General features: G+C 35.0%; 2 protein-coding genes across 3 annotated transcripts in view; both read left to right on the top strand.

The window, feature by feature from the left end:
• LOC101265105 (uncharacterized) overlaps nt 1–14,111 on the top strand; it is a 39,432-nt gene extending 25,321 nt beyond the window's left edge. For both annotated transcript variants that reach the window (XM_004234764.4, XM_010319599.3), the window contains 6 exons: nt 3,936–4,045; nt 5,445–5,495; nt 7,656–7,714; nt 12,422–12,466; nt 12,551–12,625; nt 13,635–14,111. In XM_004234764.4, the coding sequence (XP_004234812.1) occupies nt 3,936–4,045; nt 5,445–5,495; nt 7,656–7,714; nt 12,422–12,466; nt 12,551–12,625; nt 13,635–13,808 (514 nt within the window). In that variant the 3' untranslated portion in view covers nt 13,809–14,111. The remainder of the gene's footprint in view (nt 1–3,935; nt 4,046–5,444; nt 5,496–7,655; nt 7,715–12,421; nt 12,467–12,550; nt 12,626–13,634) is intronic.
• An 11,633-nt stretch (nt 14,112–25,744) lies between these two features.
• Nucleotides 25,745–27,153, top strand: LOC543864 (peroxisomal targeting signal type 2 receptor). The gene is made up of 2 exons (NM_001247370.2): nt 25,745–26,409; nt 26,549–27,153. The coding sequence occupies exons 1-2, from the start codon at nt 25,866–25,868 to the stop codon at nt 26,953–26,955; spliced, it is 951 nt and encodes a 316-aa protein (NP_001234299.2). The 5' UTR covers nt 25,745–25,865; the 3' UTR covers nt 26,956–27,153.

Here is a 27,153-nt window from a genome sequence, read left to right on the forward strand (position 1 = left end):
AACAATATCGAATAAAAGTGATTTATTACCAGAAATATGATCAAAAGCCCTAGAGCCCACGACCCATGTTCCAATAGTACTACATTGCAACACACAAGCAAAAGGATTACCCGTGACAGACAACATCAGGTTGTGCAATCGAAACTACTTGTGGAGATGTTTGTTTATTTGCACGATACTGAAGGAACTCATCATATTCTATCTGAGCAATATGAGCATTATTGGATGGTTGATTAGGTTGAGCACCATATGCTACTGATGGAGATGCTTGTTTACTTGCGCGATTTCGAAGGAACTCATTATATTCCTTTAGAACAAGAGGATCATAACTGGGTGGTGGACCATGCTAAATATGACATATGTCACGAGTGTGTCCAGACTTATGACAATGACTACACTTGGATCGAGGTTTCCAAAACGTCCTCCCCCTCGCCGATTCTCCGTAGACTGATATGTACACTTTTCAAAGGTTTGAGATGCGAGAATAGAGGAGTCAACAGTGGGTGATGAAACGATTTTGACTAGGAGTTGCCGCAAGACGAAGGAAGCGAGAGAATAATTCATTGATTGTAGGAACTGTAGGGCTAGCTAAAATCTGATCACAACACAGAATAATTATCAGGAGGAAGTCCAGCAAGAGTAAGAATTAGAAACAATGTTTGTCTATGTTCTTGTTGTTTTTCCACATCCGTAGTTACTGGCATCAACGTGTTGAATTCCTCTAAGACTGCCTGTACCTGTCCCAAGTAAGTAGACATATCAGATTCTTGTTTCTTTAAGTTGGTCAATCGAGATATCACATCATAGAATCGAGAGATATTTTTAGTGTAAAGCACGCGCCTTTTCCCAAACTGTATAACACGTTTGGAATGGGCGAAACAAGGGCATCAATTTGGAATCAATCGAACGCCATAGGAGACTACATAATTGAGCATTACTGTCTTCCAATGTGCTTTGACTTTTGCATCTTCCTCAGTAGTCTTTGCCTTATCTACAATTTAAGTCTTGTTCGTTAAGTGATCATGCACACCTTGACCCTTGCACCACAATTCAACTGACGAAGCCAAGATAAATAGTTTGAACTTCCCAATAGAAAATCTGAAGTGATTATAGGGCTAGAATTTCCAATCCCTATATTTTTAGAACCAAAAACATCACATCCAAAAGACATTATGTTAAATTTGTCTCGAAAACAACAAAAAAATCTTGATTATTGAGATCTGATCGTTGGAAAATTCAAATCTCTAAAAGAAATTGTCGGAAACAGCCTGAAATAGCTGGAACCCTAATTCCGGCCATCGAATCTGGTCGGAATCAGAAAAAAATTACATAGTCAGCCATGGAATGAAGAGGTGTCTCAGATAGAAAAAAAATTATCGAAAAACAGGCCGGAAAAAGTCACACGCGCCAGCGCGTGGGTCTGACAGTTCGCCGGCAAAAATCCTACCGGTGGCGTGTGACGGCGCGTGTAGCATTGGCGTCCGGTGGGGATGACTGGGCTTTGCTCAACGGGAAATTTCGCTGCTAGTGGTGGTGTCAATTTTATGAAAACAGTGACGGAAAATAATAATTATCCGGACAACGACTAGGTTACCAGAAAATATTAATTTTTTTTCTCACAATTGCTTTGATACCATGTGAGAGATATTTGAGAAAATATTGTTGAATTGCATATCTAAATTGTTACATGAAGACCCTATTTATAGACACTACATTGGAAACCTTTTCCAACTAGAATTTCTATTCTTATTCCTATTTTAATTCCTATTCTAAGTCAGAAATACTTATTGCTATTCTAACAGTTATATTAGGAGATTTAAGAACCCAAGTCTGAAGACAAAGAAAGAAAAGGGAAAATGTACTCCCTCGCGATTATCGAATTAAAAATTCAAAAGATTTTCCATCACACAATAACAAAGGTACAAAAGAAAACACTATAAAGACGGAAGAATGTTATTGTAAAAGTTACACATGGGGAATCAATCTCTTGACTTTCAGGTTGAAGGTACACTCTACAACCGCCAAAAGAGGTCACATGAGCCCGGGTTCACATGCACTTATTTAAGTATTTAACTCGAAACAATACTATTGTTATACCTAGTCTAAGTAAGGGAGCATGGGTTCACATGAACCCACTTCCTCCACGTAAATTCACCCCGGGTTTTGGCCGCTTGTCTTAAAAACTCATTCCTTCTCAATTATAATAATCCTTCGAAACTGTTTATGTGATAAAATTTAGCCAAGGGCTCATAATCATAATTATATTCATCGTCATGTGTATCATAACATAAAATCATCAAGTTCATACTTTTTGATGACAATCATATGATCTTTGTTTTATCATAATCATAGTAAATCAATGACATTCATGGGACATGAATATTGTTAGAATCTAGGGATATCACAAGGAGTTCATGATGTTCATAATGAAATACATGAACTATACAAAATGTTTCAAAATTCAAACCCTAACTCGTCTCATAGTGGAGAAATTCACGCGAATGAAGAAAATGATTTGGGGAAAACATAGCACTTCCGCATGAAGAGAGTTAGCCTTACATACCTTAATTGCTCCAAATTACTCGAAGGAAAATCTGAACTATGACGAAGAACACCAAAAAATCTATGTTTAATCCCTTGAGAGGGGTTAGCTTGAAACCCTTTGATTTGAGAGATGATTCTTGTTAACAATCCATATACTAACAATAGAATAGCTCAGAAACACTTAGAATAGACTTAGCTTGAAGTGGGGGGATAAGGAGAGGAGAGAAATATTGTCCTAGTGTCTAGAGAAACGAAGTAAAATTTCAAAAAAACTCACGTAGGGTCATAGTTATTAGTTGATGATTGAGCCTGGGTTTCAATGCGTTGCTTTCTCCACTGGTGATGGGTTTTGTGTTGCGTCATGCATCACATCGAAATGAGCCATGACCTCCATTACATCCAACTTGGACATGATGGGTGATGTGCCGCATGTCCCATCATATTGAATACTTCCCGTAACGAGCTCGGATTGACGAATGGTTTGGAGCATTGAAAACTAGACGCAAGCATGGCATCTATTATAAGTTTATAACCATACATCCTTATCAACCCCTCATAACCCATCCAAATTGAACTTTGACTCTCGAACGCAACCATATTCTCCGTGTTCAGATCAAATTACTCCTTTCGAATGGGTCAACCGTTAGTCAGGAAGTACGAAGTGTTACAAGATGCACTTAGAATAGGGTAGGAGATACAACTTTTGCTGAAGTGGTTGAGAGCTAATTTACTGCTATACTCAAAATCAACTATCTATGTACTTCAGAATTTGTTTATGAACAAGTGTCATTCTGACTCTGACCAGTAAAAGGGGCGACATTCCAGTTATTGGATGGACTAAGGATTTGCAGATGTGATGAATTTGATTCATGTGTATAAAAAAAATATATTAATGTGCCCATGTTTTGATGATTCTTCACACTACAACTACCGAGGGAACTTTTCATGAAGTCAATGTTTTGAAGTTGATAGAATGGATTCTGAATCCCCAGATCTCCTTAAAAAGGGGATCGGGAAATTAATGGAAAAACATATCATATCATGGAAGTACACCATGAATTTTGATGATTGATTGAGATAGGTGAATCCTGGACTAGCTTTCCATATTATAAAGTTGAGGCAGCATTATGTAGAGATAACCACGATGTTTAGTACCGTTATATTCAAGCATAAGGTATAGTTAATGCCAGATAAACTTTTCCTCCTCTACCATAAGATTTGCTATGATTTCGATGTCGTTTGCTGTTTTATTATGGATAGTTCTGAGTCCCATCTCCTTCACTTAGAAGATACATGGTAATGGGGGTATCACGAAATTGTTTATTTTTCTGTCATCTGACATGTGTCTGAAATATTTACCAAGTCTCTTCTTGCTTCTGGCCTTTTGGCAGGATGGTCTCATTTGGAATGGAGGAGTTTGCTGAAAAATATGGAGGACTGAAACCTTCTCAGTTTGTTGATTTGACCTCACTTATGGGTGATAAATCTGATAACATACCAGGTCCATTTGTGCTTCCTTGTATAATCTTTTCATTAGATTGAAAGGTAGTCAGAAGATGCACTATATCTGGACATGCTGATGCATTGCTATCTTTTATTAAGTTGCCAGTAAAGTCAAGCTCACAGACCGCCTAGTATACAAGATATTATTTTTTTTTAAAAAAAAGGTAGATTGCTGGGCTTCTCTTTGTTTTCAACTAAACTCACTCAGTCCCTCCAACTTCTGAACAGTATTACCCAGAAGTATTTGTCAAGTGCTGTCAATAAAGTACAACATTGCACCAAAAGCCTTTATGACTTGAGCAAAAGAAAAGCATTAGCAAAATATAAGCACCCTTTTAGTCTACCAATAGTTTACAAATTTAATCAGAAAGTGGATTACTTTAGCAGCTATTCATTATGTTTTCCTGTTTCCTCTGTTGCAGTTTATAAGCAGTAAGGACAACTTATCTATTATTTGTGTTTTCCTATTTCTTTGTAGCAGTTATTAGCAGTAAGAAGGTTTTTCCTCCACTTTCTCATTTCAGTGGCAGTAGGAAGTTATTTATTAGCTATTAGGTGGGTGGTTAAACCACCAATGTTGTATTTAGAGTTGTTGTAACTCAATGGAAAGATAAGCAGAAAATATTCCAGTTTTTTAGTACATCAACTCGAGATTGCAGGTTCTCTCTTAATAAACCAGCACCATAAGTCATAGAAAGAAAACATCAGATTTCATCTTACAGCGTCCCATAACTAGATCCATAACAGGGGACCGCGACAAAATACTTAGGTCCTTCTTTATTGGAGGTCTGAGTTACTGACTTAAAAGCATTGCTGGCCTATTAGCATTCTGAATGTTAAATTCAATAATGACTGACGCAATGACAAGACACAGAAAAACTGTGAACTCTAAAAAATGGAAATGGCTTGAGAAATTTCACCTATGTTACTCGGACACTCCAAAAATGTCAATGGGTGCATGCCGGACTCTCCAAAAGTAGTGTATTTTTGGAGAACCTGACACGAGTGCGGCATCAAAGCGAAGAGTCCACTTAACTTAGAATTTTACTGGGAAGTTCATGGCACTTCCTTTCACATTGTTAAAGTCCAAATGAAGAGGAGAAAAGGATGGCATATCTATATCTCATTACTTCAGAATGGTGTTGTACAGATCACTTATAAAAAATGCTGCTGCTAGTTACATGTGTTCTGCCTTCAGACAGATTCTGGTATTTTTTCAATATATCAAGTCACAATAGATAAGTCTGTCTCACTGGACTTATCGGAAGTAGTTTATTAGTAGATACAAATCAGATTCAGCTTAATGGTAGTACTCCATTGGAATCTTTCATTTTATAAAACTCAATTTTCAAAAGATCTGGCACTATATTCCTCCTTTTTTTTCATTTCTTTTGCAGGAGTTCACGGGATTGGAGATGTACATGCTATTCAACTTATTGCAAAATTTGGTATGTTAACTGTTGTTAGTAATATACTCTGGGGAACCTTAATTTTGACGGGCTGTTACAAGTTAGAACTGCTTCCCCTGCTTTAGAAGGATAAATCCTTTCCATAATGGCCTCCTTTCCTGCATGTTACTGCTGCACTTATAATTGTTCACAAATGTAGTAACATGAAAATCCGGAGTATGCCTACCTAATTCTGATTCTCAGTGCCTATAGGTTGCTTGGTTTCTAGACAAATTATTATTGTGTGATGCAACAGACTGGCATGCAAATATTCCCTCTGACTAAAAAATTTATATCTAATTCTCCATTTCTGTTAGCTCTGTTCACTTTCCTTAAAGGGAAAGTTCATATCCATTTTATATAACAAGAAATGTGAGCTACAATTACATTTGTTGCTGCTACTTCTTTCTCTATTCTTTTCTTCAGAAACATGGAAGGTAATACAAGGCCTTTTGCGTTCCTACAATGAGTGGAAGCACAAAAAAATATTATTAAGATGTGTATCTTCTTTATTCCGCTTAGCCCTATTCATAGTTATATACTACACAATACATAATTATTATTTTTTCGTATGGGATGCTATAATATTATTGATTCCCCCCTTATGGGATGCTATAATAATCCTTTTCCTTATGGGACACTATATATATATTTATATTCTAGCACTTCCCCTCGAGCTGGTAATAATTATACAAAAAAATGTTACCTTCTCAAAAAAAAAAATTAAATTACTCGAGGACCAGTGAAAGACTTCGTGAAAGTGAAGATTTCAAGAAGAAAAAACTTTTTTGTTTATTGATGAATGTACTTCCCATGAGAATGGGTACTTATACAAGGAATCCTAAGACTAAATAAGGGAAGACAATATTACTCAATCAATTACATCTAATTACAATATAAATTTAATCATATATATATATTATAATTATCTAGGATATCAATCAATCAACACCTCCTCAAGTTGAAACAAAGATGTCACACATGCCAACTTGCAAACAAGTGTATGGAAAGTCTGTTTGTTGAGGCCTTTGGTAAACTCAACAGACCGCTCGTAACTTTCTTTGAAGAAGTATCAATCAATTTCAATGTGTTTTATTCAGTCATGTTGGACTTGATTATGAGCTTACACTTATTGCAGCCTTGTTGTCACAATACAAGAAAAGTTTTGCTTTTTCAGACAATCTCAATTCCTCTAGTAGCTTTTGTAACCACAAAATTTCCCAAACACCCTAGGCCTTAGCTCTATGTTCTTCCTCCATGCTTGATTACACTTAGCTTCTGGCTTCTCCAAGTCTCCTCATACAAGTGTATAGAAATCATATGTAGATTTTTTGTCATCTAGAGATTATACCTAATCCACATCCGTAAACGCTTCTATTTGAAGGTGACTGTGTCTGAGAAAAGATAGACCTTTCCGTGGAGCACACTTCAGATACTGCAAATGTGAATGACAACTTTGCATATCAGTATCTCGGGGATGATGCATGAACTGACTCTCCAAGCTTATTGAATAGACTATGTTTGGTCTAGTGTGAGAGAGATTAATGAGTTTTTCAACCCGCCTTTGATATCTCTCCTTGAAAACTAACTCTCCAATTTTGTTCGTAATTGATGATTGCTTTCAGTGGTGATTTTGCGGGTTTCCAATCCGTCATACCTTTTTCTTTTAAGACGATTCTCAAAGTCACAATGCAAACTATATGATTCGATCCTTGTACTCTGAATCCTCGGCCATTCTCTATGAGACAGAGGGATGATTGGCCTTTTTCCTACAAGGAAAGCGGTTAACTACCTGCAAATTATGACCTGGAGCCTTCTCGTACACAACTAGTATAATCCAAAATCACCATTATTCGGACATCTTTCCCCTCGGCAAAAATACGTTATTATCATGTTATAAATGTGGTACCATGGTTCTTACAGTCATCAGAATATTTTTGCAGTGTGTTAAGTATTACAGTATTCTTCATTAAAAATTGAACTGTTTGTTAATAAAAATAAGACATTCATTTTTCTCCTTGAATGGTATTGGGCTTTTTATCTACTCTTTTGTATTTTCTTTTCCATCTTCCTTAATTTATTTAGTAGTTTTTGTGTCCTTCAATTCCGTCATAATTTAGTTTGCTTTTAACTTGTTTCTATTTTGGTTTTATTTAATAGGTACACTAGAAAATTTGTTAGAATGTGTTGAACAAGTTGAGGAGGAGCGAATTAGGAAGGTAACTCCTGCTAATTTATGATTGTGGTTTATTTAACTTCTCTTGGTAGTGACTTGTTACATGAGATTCACCATTTCCAATTATTCTTTCTTTAATTTTTTCCATTCAAATTGCCTCCTCCAGAGGAAGCCTATGTAAGTTTGTCATCTCTGGGTATCATTTAGACACGGTAGCTGATTAGATTTAATAGTAATCTATAAACAAAGCAATATATCAGTCTTCAATCCACATCTGCTGATCCAGTATTACTGGTCACGTGAACAGGATCCAAATTACTCTGGCTGTGAATTGTTTACACTTTAACTGTTTTGTCCATGTTATTCCTGTTAAATTAGGTCTTAGGCCTAACTCATATCCCAAAAGCTAGCTCAAAGGGAGAAGGATTGCCAACCCTTATAAGGAGTCCACCCATCTCATTAACCACCAATGTGAGATTTTTGTTTTTAGCACCCCACCTCACGCCTAGTGCTTAGCATCTCGTGCGTGGAAAACTCACATCCCAAAAGCTAGCTCAAAGGGAGGAGGATTGTCAACCTTTATAAGGAGTCCACCCATCTCATTAACCACCAATGTGAGATTTTTTTCTTTTAAGACTCCACCTCACGCCTAGTGCTTAACATCTCGTGCGTGGGCAATTTGACCCACCTCATGCCCAGTGCTTAGCATTTGGTGCGCGGGTAGTTTTTGGGCAATTTTTGATTTTTTTTGCGGCCCCAACATCGGGTAAGATGGGCCCTACTATGATACCATGTAAGGATATGGTACCTTGGTCTAACTCAACCCCTAAAGCTAGCTCATGAGGGGAGGTTTGTCCAAGTCCATATAAGGAGACCAAATTTCCATCCTTCTACCAATGTGGGACTTCTTAACACTCCCCCGCACGCCCAGACCTCAAATGGAGCGTGAACACTTCTAAATGGGGGCCCAAAATCGGTGAACAACGAATTGGGATGGGCATGACTTTGATACCATGTTAAATTAGGTGTTAGGTCTAACTCACACCTCAAAAGCTAGCTCAAAAGGGAGGAGGATTGTCCAAGCCTTATAAGGAGTCCAGCCATCTCATTAATAACCAATGTGGTACTTTTTGCTTTTAACAATTCCCTTAGCTTAAATTATAATACGATTTCCCAATTGTTTTAGACCATGTCTGTTCAATGGACTACCATTGGAATTCACTCTGCTAAAAAAAGAGAAATATGTACAGAAGAGAAGAAGAAAACTAGTTTATCATTTGTGATTTCTGACAATTAAGATATGTTATCTGCCAAATACCATCTTTTAGAAATTGGAGTTTCCTTGCTTTGTACATGATCACAGCATGTGTGTGTCTGTGTTGGCTTTGTACTTTGCAAGAAGCTGGATTTTGGGACTAATTCAACCCCAAAAATTAGCTGAAGAGGGGAATATTGAGCAAATCATTTAAAGAGACCACCTATCCTGTAAATCCTTGATGTGGGAACTCTTCGATCCCCCCCTCCCGTCCAGGGTTGAACATTTGAAGCATCGACAATTTTTATAATATGGTGGCCCAACATCGGGTGATAAGATTTGGAAGAAGTTCTGCTTTGATATGTAAAGAAATGGATTTTATGGATCAAACCTGAAGTAGGCCGTAGTGAGTATCAATCTTATGGATGAAAGCTATACTTGAAAATGGTAAGAATATGGTAGCTATATGTTTGTCTGTCTTCCCCTTCTAAAACAATTGTACTGTTCTACCTCTTTCTGTCTCATCACTTATGCCAGCTTGCCAACCTGTTTCCAATTTTTCCACTATTCCTTGCCATACTCCCTGCTGACCTATGTTCGTCACCGAGAGAGGCCCAACTTCAAGTATGTAGTTGGAAAACCAGCAGTTCTGCATCCTAGGATCTCAGCCAGCTCCAAAATATTGGCAACATTATTAACTGTTGCATCTCTATCTGCCAAATGCCATCTTTTTGGAATTTGAGTCACTTCCCTTTGTATATGGAATCACAGCATGTGCATGTCAGGGTTAGCTTTGTATTTCACAGTTCACCAAATTATAGGATGTGCATACCCTGAAGCAGGCTATAGCGAGTAGAAACAGTCAATCTTTTGGATTAGACCCGTTTTTGAAAGTGGTAATAATGTAGTATTCATATGTTTGGTCTCTCCCCCCCTCCAAAACAATTCTACTGTTGCATCTCTATTGCAGCAATTTTCAATTGATCTTTGAATGGAGCATCTGAAGTATGCAATCGTCTTACATCTGAACTCTTTCGGTTGAGTCTTAGAAATGGTTTGGCATTCCTTTTGTAGGACCTGACAGATTAAAATATAAACCTAATTAAAATGAGACTCTATTCTTTTTAGTTAATCTAATACTTGTATTCTCCTTCTTAGTTTTGTTAGAGAGTTGTATGTAAACCAAATTTTAGAGAACTCCTAGATTGCCTTACAACAACAACACACCTAGTGAAATCCTACTAAGTGGGGTCTGAGGAGGGTTAGGGTATACACAGACTTTTCCACTACCTCGTGGAGGTAGAGAGATTGTTTCAAAAGACCCTCGGCTCAAGCGCATCAAACTAAAATAAAAGAAGAAAACAATGAAGAAATCATAGCATTTAATAAGAAAAGCAGTGTAAAGTCTACAAAGAATAGTTTTCTTTTTTCTTCTTTTCTTTTCTTTATCTTTTGTTTATGCCAGACACACGAGACACACAAGTGTGGAGGGAGGATATGATGTAAATTGTTGGATAACAAATTTGAGCTGATGATTGATATGCAAATGTTACCTTTATAACAAAAAGAAAGTGTACAAGAAAGAACAATAACAACTACAAAATAGTGTGGTAATTAAACCACAATAACATATGGCCAGAACTACAAGGGTACGACTAGTACTATTAAAGGAACTAACAAGCCTAAACATTCCCAAGGCAATACAACAACTGCTAAATTGCCTTAGTGTCCAATTATTCAATATTGGAATAATAAGCCTGAATAGAACTAATTGTTTGCTTGAGGTTTGTTTGAGAACGGAAGATGCTAGGATATCACCAAATCAGTAGATATTGACTTGCTGGTTTCAGAGACGTGCTGATTTTATTTTCCATACCATTTATTCAAATCTAGAAACTTAGGAAAGTTAATTGTAGGGTTATCTGTGATTCTGTAGCAGTTTTTCCTGCTAGTATTTTGATCTTGATCTTCATTCTTCTATTATAAGAAAATGTGTACAACATTCTTTAACAAGAAGTGATTAAAGAGTTCTCCTCAAAAATATTCTCTTTCTCATGGTATGAAAGCTTAGTTGCTCTTTTCTGTCCTTTTTTTATAGAGGCTGGCATCTTGTCGTGAAGTTCCATCTGACTCTTCATGTGCAATCTAAAAACCAGTGTCCACACTCTGTGCAGATTATGACCACTCCATTCATGAAGTAAACTTCCTACGAATCTTGACAATTTTATAAACACTAAGCAACTCTCGCCGAAAAAGTTCTCAAACAAGGCACACCGGCCTTCTGCTTTCTTGTTAACTGTCTCGTATTGGTTAAGGGACACAGATGACCTTGGACAACATCATCTTATGAGCTAGATTTTTGGGGTAGATTCAAGCTCAAGGTCCCTTTTTTTAACATAATATCACAGCTAGACCAATTTCATTTTTTTTTTACCCAATCTTGGTCCCCCATATCAAGTTATCAATGCTCCAATGTCCATCTTTTTTGTTAAGTGCCTTTCCTAAACTAGAAACATCAAAAAGGAAACTTGCTGATGACTTTGATATCAAGGACTTGGGGGTGTTCAAATATATCCTTGTGCTGGAGTTTGCTACGTCTAAGGAAGGTAAATTTGTCAGTCAATGCCCATATGTGCATGACTTGCTCACTGAAACAAGCTTACTTGGTCGCAAATCTGTTGAAACATCGGTTGATCTTGAAGTTACAGTCCGTCAATATATAAGATGTGGTGGGTGCGATACTTAAAGCTTGTTGAAAATAGCAAATTTGCTCCATACCTGTCCAAAAATAACTTCTGCAGTAATCTAGGTGAGTCAATTCATGCATTCACTAAAAAAGTAACTCTTTGATGGTGAGTGCAAACTGTGAGATACTTGTAAGTTGCTAGGGAGTCATGGAAAAGGCTAGTTATTTAAGATATGGACATCTACGAACGGAAGTCTATGCTAATGTAGATTCGGGATAGCTAATGTAAGATCCAGTTCTGGTTGTTGTAACCTTTGTCAGAGAAAATCTCGTGAAATTGTAAGTACTATACAAAATATGGTGGCCAGGAACCAAGAGGTTGTGCAATAATTGAATTTAGACTAGTTGCTCATGTTCGTGAAATGTGAAGTAAACAATTCGTAGAAGTTTTGAATATTTTCAGTATTCTCCCCTGCAAGTATATTGCAATAATAAAACAACAATCTATATTGCGTATAATCTGGTTATTCATGACGGAACAATGCATGCGGAAGTGAATAGGCACTTCAGTCAATAAAGACTTGATAATGGGCTGTCTTGTATGCCATACATACCAACTGCCTGTCAAATTACTAATTTACTTGCAAAGGACTACAAAAGAAGCAAATTGACAGTTTGATAAGCATGCAGGAACTACTCATATTCCTCCTGTCTGTATGTGATCCCTTCCACATTCATGATTCTTCTACTTTGAAGAGAAGATGAGTAATAAGTTAATCTCTTAATTTGATTGGTTAATCTGCTTTCAGGCATTGCTGTCCGATGCAGAGCTGGCTAGACTTAGCAAGGATCTAGTATGTAGTTTTTTCCCTATGATATGTTGTTCTGACCTCATAATTCATCCCACTGCGCACTGAATAAATCTGTCAATTTTGCAGGCAATACTACGATGTGATCTTCCATCCTACATGGTTCCTTTTGTCCCTGATGACTTGATATTTGAGAAACCAGAGGTGAATCATCTTAGTATTTATATTTTCCGTTCCACATCTATAATTTTAAATGCTGTCTATTTTTGGGTGCAACTCTGCAATTCACTTAGAATCAATGTCCTATAAGTATCTCCATGTTTGTTGATGTTTAGAAGCTATTAAAGTGTTGACTAGAGGCCAGCATCCAACCATCCAAGTTTGCATTGCTTAGTGGTGGGTGTCAAATAGTAAAGTGGCTTTCCTTATACTTAGAGTGAGGAAACAGGTTGGAGTTAAGACTTCTAAATTTCTCGCACCATATTTCTAATATATCTGTAGTTATTAATTGGAAGGTATGTTGGCCTTTTAGCCCAAATTTGGTGGGAACTTTTTCAGCCTATAGATGCTCGGAAGGATAAAAAATTGACTTATAATATGACTTCACATTGCTCAATGATACATGTTCCACATCCAATGGAAAATTTATTGGCCAAATCATGGGGCTCATGAACCCATGGTCTTTCCGTAAAACTAGGTATTTTATGTATATATGTTTTCTAAAATTAATATAATTTTATCTGCTAGCACCCGATGATACAAGGTCAAATGGTGCACTTGTTAAATTTTGAGTTGTTCACCTAGAGGATTAGGATCAATTCCCATTGTATACATTATTTTCTTCTTTTTTTAGTGGTGCACCTGTGTTCTAGAAATCCTAGATTCGCCTGTCCACATCAATGAATTTCAAGGTCCACATTGGCAGCAGCTTGAGCAGTCCATACATTGAAAAGCACCTTGTCTTCCTTAGTGTATGTTGTGGGAGTTTTGATTAGACTGATGCCTGAACCTTGTGAGGGCTACTTCTATTTTCCGAGATTGGCTATATGTCCATTGATAGCTTTTCCTATGAGTGAGTATATTATATTGAAGCTTGAATTTATACAGTTGGCAACAAGCATTAGAAAATCAGTCCAGGAACTTGTAAAAAAATAAAACTGGTGCTGATGCTTAGATGTTTGCTACAATCTGAAAGCTGAGATTTTTTATGCAGGATGGTGGGGAGAAATTTACTAGCCTCTTAACAGCTATTAGTGCTTATGCGGAAGGATTTTCCGCAGATAACATAATTAGAAGAGCTTTGTATTTGTGGAAGAAACTTGAGAAACAAACTGTAGATACCATTCACCAAAAAGTTGTATCAGCTGATAAGAGACTCGAGTCTTGAAAACTGATGATGATGTAAAGAGTTCCCGATTCTGTCTATAGCTTTTTTTGGCTGTACTTGTATTATAGTGAGATATTAAAGAGTAGTTTAGCAGTGTAATTGCTTCTTTTTTTTTTGGAAATCTCTGGGAAACACACAACCTCTACCGTTCAGGTGAGCATTCTGTAGTATGCACTTTGTGGTAAAATGCTCACTAGGCAAGCTCCATGTAACAAGCTCATCTCTTCTTCAAACTCTCTATGTAACTCCTAAAATATGAAGGTTGTAGATGGATTACATGTAAATGATTCCTTCGTTTGTCAACTAGAATAGCTGCAATTGACATGGTATGAGTAGAGTTTATCTCAATATATTGTCTCATCTAATGTTGAGGAAAATGACTCTTACTGAAAGTAGGAGAAATGTTGTTTTTTTAAAATGAAGAAAATGAGTTTCCTAGTAAAAAAAAATCAAGTTCCACAAACAATATTCCACATTATTTGTGTACTCCTCACCTTCCAACACAATGCTTGAAAATTATGCATGTATATTGAGCAAGAATTGAAGATAGTTGGAACCTATTTGAAAAGTTCAAACAGGTGGTGGAAGAGATACTGTTGATAGTTGGTATCCAATACTAATCAATGGCCAAGCACAAGGTTTCTTTCACTCTATTTGTGATGAATCTAGGGGATCCCCTGTCTCCAGCTTTCTTCATTTTATCTGCAGGGTACTAACAAGATCACTCAATGTTTTTTTTTGACAAGGGGTTGCGCATAGGTTTTGACATGCCAAAGTGGTGTACAAACTTTTTTATGCAGATGATCTGACTACTTTGCAGGATTATGAAGTGCCAATTAGGCAAAAATGTTAATAAAGACGTGTGTTTTCTGCATGCATCAAAATGTGGCACTGGATTTGATCCAACAAGTTGAGAAATGTACTAGGATGCTTAGAGGACTATATTTAGACTATCCAACTCTCCCCCCCCCCCCCCTCCCCCAAAAAAAAAAAAAAGGAAGTTATATTACACCTGAAATACTTAAAAATGATGCAGTCAAATTACATTCTTGAAAGGAAGGATCTTATCTTATGGTATGAAAGTAATTTCAATTTACAGTGTGCTATTTCAATCTATTTTCTATATGTAATATAATAGTGCCTCACAAATGTGTGCTAAAATATATTGTCTAAGGTATTCACAGTTTTTTTTTTCTGAAACGTTGAGGAAGAAGATAAAAGAAGACACTGGTCATATGGGGCAAATATCCATTTACCAAAAAAAGAAGATGCTTTAGGACTTGGGTTATGTTTGATAGCTTAAAAGTTATGTATCCTAAGTTCTGGTGAAGATTTAGAACTTGAAAATTATCATGTGAAACAAATGCAATAAAAACTTATTCCAACCTTGGTGCAGTGAAAATATGAAAGATGATGCTGGAAAATAGAAAGGCTATTGAAACCAAAAAGTGGATCATTGAGTACATGATTTGACAACTAGACCAAGTTGGATCCGTTTCACCAATAGAAGAGGTAGAAGAGTTAACGGATGATGAAGGATGAAATTATGAAAAGATTCAACAATCATTATGTCAAGCATAGTGTAGGCAAAATTATTATTTTGAGATCATTCGTGGTGGTGGTTGACAAATTTTGAGAAACTAGTGAGTAGTGCTTGAAAAATTATTGAGGAATAAATCACGTTCTCTCACAATATATAGTTTAAGAACACGATATTGGTTTGAGAAATTTTATTCAACATCTCTTTCTTTCTTTGGGGGATATGGAAAGCAAATCACCTATTAATGATGAAGTACATACTGACTCAATATGAAATATCAGATATTTGTGTTATCCTCCATACCTAGATAATATGGATCTAACATGAGATTTTGCTACAAGAGTATGCAAGTATTATTCAAGTGCAACGACTCGATGTCATGGTTCACTCATACAAGTAAAAGTACAAACAATTCATGAGTGGTGAGAATCTGAAAACAAGGCTAAAAACTCAGATTCATTTTTAGTTGTATTAGTAGTCATGTTGTAACATATTTGAAAAAGAAACATTATGTTATAATATGGAGGATCATACTCATATAGAAGGGTGATATATGACATTAGCAACACAATTAATCCACATGCAAAATAAACCTAACTTTTGAGTCGTCGGAATCAAATCCACAAGGATTGGAGAATGAATTTATCAAAGAATAATTAGAGTAAACGTGTTGTATAAACAGAAAATGGGGGGAATGGTTTGAATCAAATGTCAAGTTGATCTTTAATAATCACACAACAAACACCGATTGTTATTTTACAAAATTGAAGAGACTTAGGATTGTGTATTCGATAGGGAGAGTTCTATTAAAAAAGGACAAACTAATTAGTCAATTGGGCAGAATTGCTTCAAGTCTTAAATGTTAGGTGGAAGCGACAAATAAATAAACAATATTAATTAGGTTAAAGTTGTTTTCTCAATAGTCCCAAATTTTTAACTTTTATATTTTTGTCTCTATATTTTTTACCTTAAAATACCTAAATTTTTACTAAAATAGACCAAAAAAAAGGCGCTATTTCTCAACTTCATCTTCTTCCATCGAGTTCCTCTTCAACTGCAGGTATATTTTTCAACCTCCCCCCCCCCCCTCTCCCTTCCTCCTTTATCGGTAAAAATAATTAAGAACATCTATCAAGAAAAATTTATGAACAAAATTTATCAATATGTATATATATATATATATTGGTATATATATATATATATATATATATATATTGGTATTGTATTTGTTTTGTTTGAGCTTTGAACTAACTCAAAAGAGCATTATTCATAAGTATAAAAATTACTTTGTGTCCATCCCTAAGTTGGGTTCAATAAATCCAAATTAATTCTTTCCGTCAATAACTTTCTTAGTTATCGGGACAACTAATAGTTCATTTGTGCCCTTCATTATCTATACCTTGCAATGATGAACTTAGATTGTTGATTAACCATACCATCCCTCCAATGAATATGTTTACACTTTTCTTTGTTGGAAAAACGCGGACAAGCACAAAAATATATATGGTAAAAGTAATGAAATAAAATGGAAAAATAACAACACCAAAAATCTTATGTTGAACCTCTTCTAAATAAGGAAAAAACCACGGGCCAAGAGGAGCAACTGATATCACTACAACAAGGAATTTTACACTGTGTTGTCAAGAATACAGTACTCAACGTGACTACTACACACTCTAAAGAAACAACACTCTTTTGGTTTCCACCTTACTAAAATATCGTTCACATTCTATTTTTCTCACAGATTATTTTTCTTGTACAGTCTATGGAATACCTCACTTTGCTCTCAAAATGATTTTTCTCTCTAACTTGGTGTGTTCTACAAATGAGTAAGAATGCTTTATTTATAGAAGGACAAAAACATGCCTATGTCACTAATGACATAGGTAAATATCGCAAAGTCAAAAATGGTTGTAAAACTTACCAATTTGTCAACCACCAAATCTTTTATTTCAACTCCAATTACTGTTCCTGTTTAACAATTACTTGTAGCAATTGAATAGCAAAAGTTGACCAAAAATATGGGATGGACTCCACAAATCTCCCCCTCCAGTCCCATTCACTGGAAGGAAGTATCTTCATTTTTCTTTAGAGAGAGCTCATACACACATGTTCTTGGCATAACTCGAACTTGTCTTTTGATATCGTCTTATTCAGCATATCTGTGGGATTTTTACTTGTGTGAATCTTTTTGACGTGAAATGATTCACTCTCCACTTCCTCACGAATCCAATTATATGACGTAGATGTGTTTTGTTCTTGCATGGTACATGGAGTTCTTACTCAAGTCTATTATTGCACTCTGGAATAGCTAGCCCTTTAAAAGTAAATAAATATCCAGTAGTGAATTTTCTCTTATCAAGGTTACCTGTCATAGTAGAATTTCTATAGCCTTTCAAGATTGGATTTGATGCTCCAAAACACAAGCATTCATCTGAGCTTCCTCTAAGAAACCTGATTATCCACTTCACAGCTTTCCAATGCTCTTTTTTTGGATTTTTGAGAAATCTTCTGACAATACCAACTGCTTGAGCAATATCAGGTCTACTGCATACCATTGCATGCATTAGACTTCCGATGATGGAGGAATATGAAAATTTGGCCATGTTTTCTCTTTACTCCCTAGATGTAGGACACATCTTCTTGATCAACTTCATATGACAAGCAAGAGGTGTGCTAACAGGCTTAGCATTCTTCATATTGAAGCGTTCAAGTACACGTTCAATGTACTTCTTCTGGGACAATTAAATCTTCCTTTCATCTCTGAGACGAGTAATTCTCATGCCCAAAATTTGTTTGGCATGACCCAAGTCTTTTATAGTAAAAGACTTACACAACTCTTTCTTTAACTCATCAATCTTGGAAGTATTATTGCCTACAATCAACATGTCATCCACATACAATAAAAGGATGATAAAGTCATGGTCAGAAAATTTTTGTACAAATACACAATTATCTGATGAAGTTTTCTTATAGCCTTGCTCCCCTATAGTAGATTCAAACTTCTTGTACCACTGTCTAGGAGCTTGTTTTAGGCCATATAGACTCTTGAAACAAAATTTTCTTTACCTTCAACTTTGAAGCCCTCAGGTTGTTCCATATAAATCTCTTCTTCTAGGTCACTGTGAAGGAAAGTCATCTTCACATCCATTTGCTCAATCTCTAAATTAAGACTAGCAGCCAAACCTAGAACTGTGCGAATCGATGACATTTTCACAACAGGAGAAAATATTTCGTCAAAGTTAATACCCTTTCTTTGACCAAATCCCTTAACAACCAATATAGCTTTGTACTTTGGCTTCAAATTGTGTTCTTCAACTTTAACTTTCAACACCACTTGTTTTTCAAAGCTCTCATGTCCTTAGGTAATTTTACCAACTCATAAGTGTGGTTCTCATGCAGAGACTTCATCTCATCTTGCATGACTTCAATTCATTGATACTTGTGCTCATCTTCCATGGCCTCCTTATAACATTCAGGTTCTCCCCCGTTAGTGAGTAGCACATACTCATTGGGTGAATAACAGGAGGAAGAAAACCGTTGTCTTATGTACCTCCGAAGCGAAATATGTGATTAGTCCACAACTTCATGAGCAATAGAATTATCAATAACAATATCATTGTTATTACCAACATCAACATGTTGATTTGATGCATGATTCTGGGCGTCACCATGATTATCAAGCCCAACAACATCATGCACAAGCTTGTGTGAGGAACGCCATCATGATGAACTATACCATCAAAACTTGAAGATTCTACCTTCTCCGCTTTGTCAATATCTTTAATTGTTTGATTCTCCATGAAAATAATATCATGGCTTCTCATAAGTTTCTTTTGAATTGGATCATATATCTTGTAGCCAAATTCATCAAGACCAACAACATCATGCACAAGCTTGTGTGAGGAACGCCATCATGATGAACTATACCATCAAAACTTGAAGATTCTACCTTCTCCGCTTTGTCAATATCTTTAATTGTTTGATTCTCCATGAAAATAATGTAGCCAAATTCATCAAGACCATATCCAATGAAGATGCATTGCCTTTTCTTGGCATTTAACTTTGACCTCTCATCTTTCGGCACATGTACAAAAACTTTGCAACCAAATACTCTCAAATGGTCATAGGAAACATCTTTTCCATACCAAACACTATTTGGTACATCACTTTGCAAAGCAACAACAGGAGATAGATTAATAACATGTGTAGTGGTCAATAAAGCCCCACCACAAAATGAGTTTGGCAACTTTGCTTCAGAAAGCAAACACTTCATGGTCCTGTTCATCCTTTCAGCCAAACCATTAAGCTGAGGAGTCTTAGGAGGAGCCTTCTGGTGTCTAATACCTTGATGCTTGCAGTATTCGTCAAATGGTCCACAATATTCACCACCATTATCAGTACGAATACATTTCAGTTTCTTTCTAGTTTTTCTTTCAACTGAAGCCTGAAACTGCTTGAAGACAGCTAACGTCGGTATTTAGTCTTCAAGACATAGACCCAAAGTTTTCTCGAGCAATCATCAATGAAAGTGACAAAGTAGATCGCATCACCCAATGTCTTTGTCTTTATTGGACCACATAAATTAGAGTGCACCAACCCAAACAACTCTGTCTTTCTCGAAGGAGGGTTGAACTTAAAGGAAACTCTATACTGTTTATCAGCCAAGAAGTGCTCACACTTTTCTAATTTAGCACTTTTGAAATTTGACAAAAATTTCTTCTTGATTAGAATATTAAGTTTTTTCTCGCTGATGTGGCTAAGCCTCTTGTTCCATAACGTTGAAGAGTTATCACTCTCAGCCGCATTTACCATATCAACACAAGCAGAGGTCGTAGTCCAGTATAGACCACGACGTTTGTTACCATGAGCCACAACCAAGGAACCCTTAATGATCTTTCATTTTCCATCACCGTTGGTACTAATATGTCCTTCATCATCTAAAACACCAATATAAATTAGGTGCATACGAACATTAGAAGCATATTTCATATTGTTCAAAACTAGTTTAGTTCTAACACTAGTTTCCAAGCAAATTGTACAATACCAACCACCCTAGAAACAATCTCATTACCCATACTCAAGGTTCCAAAATCACCAGGAGTCTAGGAAGAGGAAAAATCCTTCCTTGATGTCACATGAGATGCGACACCAGTTTCCACAACCCAGCTTGACTCATCACAAGCAATATTTATCATGTCTGCATCAAGAACGACAATAAGATCTTTGGCGGTGACGGTGGCTAGGCTATTTTCATTATCATCTTCTTTAGTTTCCTCTTTGTTTTTGTTCTCCCTTTCTAACTTTCTGCAGAACTTCTTTGTGTGACTTTTAATGCCACAATGGTAGCACTCAATATCCTTAAGTTTGCCTCTAGATTTTCTCCTATTTTGTTCTCTATACTGAGAACCACAAGTTTTGTTTCTTCCCATGGGTCCAGTTATCAGGACATCTGACATAGAAGAATCTTGAGTTTTTCTTCTCATCTCTTGGTTCAAGACATTACTCTTGGCGGAATCCATAGAGATCACACTATCCAGAGCAGAACTCGACTATGAAGTTCCAAATGTTTCCTTAGAGTCGGTAGGAAATCAAGTAGAAGCAAGGCTTGAATTTCTTCATCAAATTTGATGCTCGTAGCAGATAATTGGTTCATGATCTTCTGAAAATTATTCAGATGGTCTGTCATCGGAGAACCATCATGATAATTTAAACTCAACATCTGCTTTATTTAGAACATTTTTTTGTTGCCAGTATTCCTAGCATACAAACATTCAAGATGCTCTCATAGGGTTCGAGCATGTGTTTCCCCAGAAATATGGTTCAAACCTGTATGTGCAACAGATTCCACTCTTCATCTGTTTTATTATTAGGCTTTACGGTGGTAAATACTGGTTTGTAAAAATTGTTAACATAAAGCATATCTTTCATTTTCTCCCACCAAATGGCATAATTAACATCATTCAAAATAATCATTTTACTCGTGTTGGCTTCCATTATTTTCCCCAAAAAATATAGTTATCACAAATCAAAGTAAATATTTTTCGATGTGGAAGTTGACACTATGCTGCAACCACAGAGCATACTCAGATAAAATCTTGGTTCTGATACTAGTTTGTTTGGAAACGCGGACAAGCACAAAAATATATATGGTAAAAGTAATGAAATAAAATGAGAAAATAACGATGCCAAGAATTTGACGTGAAAATCCTTCTAAATAAGGAAAAAACCACGGGCCAAGAGGAGCAACTGATATCACTATAGTAAGGAGTTTTACACTGTGTAGTCACGAATACAATACTCAAAGTGACTACTACACACTCAAAAGGAACAACACTATTTTGGTTTCCACCTTACTAAAATATCGCCCCGACACTCTATTTTTCTTCAAAGACTATTTTTCCTGTACAGTCTATGGAATACCTCACTTTGCTCTCAAAATGGTTTTTCTCTCAAACTTTGTGTATTTACAAAAGAGTAAGAATGCCTTGTTTATAGAAGGGTAAAAATCATGCCTATGTCAGTAATGTCATAGGTAAATATAGCAAAGTAAAATATGATTGCAAATCTTACCAATTTGTCAACCACCAAATCTTTTATTTTCAACTCCAATTACTATTCATTTTTAACAATTACTTGTAGCAATTGAATAACAAAAGTTGACCAAAAATATGGGATGAACTCCACATTCTTATCCATGGTATGAGAAAGATCAAAATCTTCTACACCAAACTATTAATGGATTAAAAAAATTTCAGCGGAAGAAATGAAAACATCACACTTCCTCATTCAACTTTTGTATCATCATTTTCATAACAAATGTTATTCAAATACAACTGTACCACTTCCATGGCTAATCCTAATTTTTTTAAAAAAATCAAAAATTAGAGAGAAGAAATTAAAAGACCCATTTAAAAATCAAAGAAACAAGCAAAAAAACAATTAGAAATTAAAAATAATTCGTTAAAGCTTATCTTTTTGAGCTACAATGGTGATTTGTCTTTGAGTATGGCTAGAAAAATTAGGTAAAGAGGTAAAAAAATGAATGGTTACATTATTAAGTTGGATGGTAAAAATAAGAGAAAATGGTCAAATGACCTCCTAATCTATACCGGATTTTTAACTACACACTTATATTTCACGGGGGATTCTATATTACCCTCCTGAGCTATTTTAAAGTGGATTATTTCCTCCTTGAAATGTCTTTACCGGACATGTGTCTTGTGGTTAAATACACACACTTGACACGTGTATTTCACCATTTAACTAAAAAAAAAAATACTCCTTCATCCTCTTCCTTTCTTCCCCAATCATTTTTTCAAACTATAATAAACACCATTTCTTACCTCAATAAATTTTGATATCTCTAAAAATTTATAAAAAGGAAAACTCAAATCACCTTTTATCTTTCCCATTTGAGTTTTTGGCAAAAATCATCCTCAAAGTATGACCTAAACTTAAAGTAAATCTTTGTGTTATATAAGTGAACAAAAAAACATTCTTGAACTATCCCAAAAGTTGCAAGATTTATTCTTCTGTCTATTTTTTTTAAAAAAACTCACTCCACTAACAAAAAATTAAATGTGTAAAGTCGAATGAATATATGTACACATGGTTACAGTAGACAAGTTAAGTGATTTTGTTTTTTAGAAATTGAGGATTTAAATCATATTCAGACAAAATATATTCATATTCTAAATATTCTTGTAAAAATATATATGGTCAAATACTACTCCAACTTCAAATTTTCGCATACAACATGCGTCTAAATTTCCAACATTTATGTACATTGTATAAATGCAGATTGCATTGTATATAAAGTGCATGCACCCTAAATATTTTATTAAAAAAAATTCTAAATAGTTGGACGTAATATTTTTAAAATAATATTTTTACATAATCTTTGTAATCATCAGAACCTACTGTATAAATATTTCAAAACTTATGTATCGTTGCAAGTCAATTTACTTGATGATGCAAAAAAAATATAAACTGACAACACGCAAAATTTAAATCCCCAAAATGAAAGATTCATTTCCTATCCATAACTTCATTCTTTTTAGGTATCATTGCAAAACATGACCAAATTATTTTTATTGGTTCAATTAGTTTCTTGACAAAAATAGACTGAAGGATTGTTATTTTCTTGTATAGTATAATGATGTTGTTTGCTTACTTAGATAATATAAGGATGTACATTAAATTTGAGTCATAGTTGAGAGATGATTTTAGCCAATAACTCTCTCCATTTTCTATTCTTTTCCCTTCTAAAATTTCATAATTAATTTAAAATTTGAGTTTTTGATTTTGATTTTTCATGAGTTTTAGGAGAACATGTAAGAACCTTCTTTGAAAATGTAGAAGAAAATTATTTATTTTAACTTCTTTTAATAAGTTTGAAGATATTCTTAAAATATACTAGTATTTTACTTTTGTTTTGTTACTTTTGAGTCAATGACTTTAAAAAAAATTAATTAATGGGTATGTGTTTAAAAATAAATTAAATTGGTTTGATATGTTCTAAATAAGTCTATTGAAAATTTATTTATTCATAAAATGCATTAGTTGTTGATAATTTTTATACCAAACATCTATTGAAAAAGTTTTATCAATGATAATAGTGAAAAATGTATGGTTATATAAATTAATAAGAAGAAAGAAAGAGAAGGAAAAAAGAAAATTAGGAAAAAAAACGAGAATTAAGAAAATAAAAATAGGCGACTCACTCTCTCAAAGAGAGTGACATACACTCTCTATATCAACTCAGCACAAAGGGTATTTATTCCATTTTAAAGTAGTTGAGGGAGTAATATGACTCCTGTGAAGAATAGGTGTATAATTGAAAATTCAATAATAGGTTGGAAGGTCATTTGGCCATTTTCTCTAAATATAACTATATAAAAAAAGAACGATGAAGGGTAAATATAATCATTTTTTAAAGTATAAATTCATTTTGAGTAAAATTGTAGACTTACGTTTTCCTTTTATTTTAAATCATGTATGTTATATTATAATTTGACATAAAATATCATGTTAAATGTTTTGTTTTGAATTTATAACTGATCTTATATTTTCAAGTTTATTTATTTTAGTAGTATAGACTTGAGACTTAACATTACAAGTCATTTATTTTAAGTTAGACTTGATAAATTATCTTTTTGTTACATATTCGGGAAAATGCACAAGTACCCCCTCAATCTATGCCCGAAATCCCAGAGACACACTTATACTATACTAAGGTCCTATTACCCCCCCTGAACTTATTTTATAAGTAATTTTCTACCCCTTTTTAGCCTACGTGGCACTAGTTTGAAAAAAAAAATCAACCATCGTTGGACCCACAAGATAGTGCCACGTAGGTCGAAAAAGGGTAAAATATTATTAATAAAATAAGTTCAGGGGGTAATAGAACCTTAGTATAGTATAAGTGTGTCTCTGAAATTTCGGGCATAGGTTGAGGGGGTACTTGGGCGTTATCCCTACATATTCTAATAATTTATTTTATTTACAATATTAATCTTTTGTCAAATATGTATATTCATGATGTTCATAAAAATCTCACACTTTTAATTTTTGTGTGATTCAATTAAAATATACTAATTTGAATAATAACAAACAATTATATTTTCATAATATTAGTTAAGAACATATATTTATTTTAACTAATATATCTTCAAAATACAATGTATCTTAAATATTTAGATATTATTTATGAAATTTCTTCTTTATCTAAAACAGTTGTATATTCTAACAATTGATGTACAGTGTAATTCCACTATGATGAACAAACAAATCAATATAATTAGGGAAAAATGTCTGAATATATTTAATTTTTGATCAAAATTGTTATAACAATTTCAATTTGGGCAGGACTTTTTACTCTTTTGCACTATAAATAATGTATTTTAAAGGTATATATATGCCCACGTGGATATTATCAATATTGCATCATCACAGATAGTATAACTTATCTACATGATCACATATATGCTTTTAAATACACTATTTCCTCCGTTTCACAAAGAATGATCTGGTTTGGCTTGACAAAGGATTTAATAATATAAAGAAGAATTTTGAATCTTGTGGTACTAAACTAAAATTAGGTCAAACGTATAAAATTGCTTTTTGATCTTATGATCTTAAACATGTCAGGTGGAAAATTGAAATTAAAATGTTACAAAAAAAAAAATTATTCTTTTTGAAACAGACTAATAAAATGAGATTATTCTTTTTAAGACCGAGAAAATATATTAAATAATGCAAAGATAATAGATTTTTCTCAAAATTTTAAATTGTTAGAATAATTTCTATTGAAATTAACATATTTCAAATCCTTTTAGCATATAATTACTAAGCTATCCCTATTAATACATCAATTCGATTGATTTTCCAAACAACCCTTATATCTCAAATACAGGACGATTTTGGGGGAAAACCCCTTTTACATCGGGAAAGTAAATCACCGGCAACAATCAAATCAGCGCCGACCGCTGTCCGCCGTCCGCCGACCGCCTAAGATGCCGGTATTTAAAACTCCATTTAACGGTTACTCCGTAAAATTCAGTCCCTTCTACGAAAACAAACTAGCTGTGGCCACTGCGCAGAATTTCGGCATCCTTGGTAACGGGAGAGTTCACATTCTTCAGCTCAATCCAAACGGACCGGTATCGGAACTTGCGGCTTTTGACACAGCTGATGGAGTTTACGACGTTTGCTGGTCGGAAGCTCACGATTCACTTGTTATTGCTGGAAGTGGCGATGGTTCTGTGAAACTCTATGACCTTTCTTTGCCTCCCACCAATAACCCTATTCGTTCTTTTAAGGAACATACACGGGAAGTTCACTCTGTTGACTATAATACCGTGAGAAAAGATTCCTTCTTGTCAGCGTCTTGGGATGATACTGTGAAGCTATGGACTGTTGATAGAAATGCCAGTGTAAGGACTTTTAAGGAACATGCTTATTGTGTCTATTCCGCTGCTTGGAATCCAAGACATGCTGATATCTTTGCATCTGCTTCTGGGGATTGTACTACTCGCATCTGGGATGTCCGCGAACCAGGTTAGCTTTGGATACATGTATTTGGCTGATCATACCTAAGAAAAATGATTCATTTCAACTGGTTTGACTAAGTTTTGATTAGTTTTTTAGGAGATTAATGATTTATCATTTTAACACGTATAATTCATGATTTGTGAAGGTTCTACAATGATTCTGCCTGCACACGAGTTTGAAATCCTCACATGTGATTGGAGTAAGTATGACGATTGTATCATTGCAACTGCATCCGTTGATAAGTCAATCAAGGTTTGGGATGTTAGGAATTATAGAGTGCCAATATCAGTGCTTAATGGGCATGGATATGCAGTGAGGAAAGTGAGGTTTTCACCACATAGAGCGAGTGCAATGGTTTCTTGTTCATATGACATGACAGTTTGCATGTGGGATTACATGGTGGAAGATGCACTTATTGGGAGGTATGATCATCACACAGAGTTTGCTGTAGGAGTTGATATGAGCGTTCTCGTTGAAGGTCTATTGGCTAGTACAGGATGGGATGAACTTGTTTATGTTTGGCAACATGGAATGGACCCTAGAGCTTCTTGACAAAGGGAAGTCAAACATTTTCTTCTTTTTACTTTTATGTACTTAATGCTAAGAGAGGAAGTGAATAAACTGCTTATGTTTGGAAACATGGAATGGGAACTATTTATGATGTCTGCTGTTGAAGTTGTAAAATAATTTGAAGTTTCATTGTATTTAAGATTTTGGTAAAACCTTGGTAAATGACATTTACACCAAACA

This window comes from Solanum lycopersicum, chromosome 3, assembly GCF_036512215.1.
Source record: "Solanum lycopersicum chromosome 3, SLM_r2.1".
Classification (NCBI taxonomy): domain Eukaryota; kingdom Viridiplantae; phylum Streptophyta; class Magnoliopsida; order Solanales; family Solanaceae; genus Solanum; species Solanum lycopersicum.

Coding starts and splice junctions, on each gene's coding strand:
- LOC543864 (NM_001247370.2), top strand. CDS start 25,866: ATGCCGGTATTTAAAACTCCATTTAACGGTTACTCCGTAAAATTCAGT. Junction 26,410..26,548: donor CTGGGATGTCCGCGAACCAG/GTTAGCTTTGGA, acceptor TGATTTGTGAAG/GTTCTACAATGATTCTGCCT.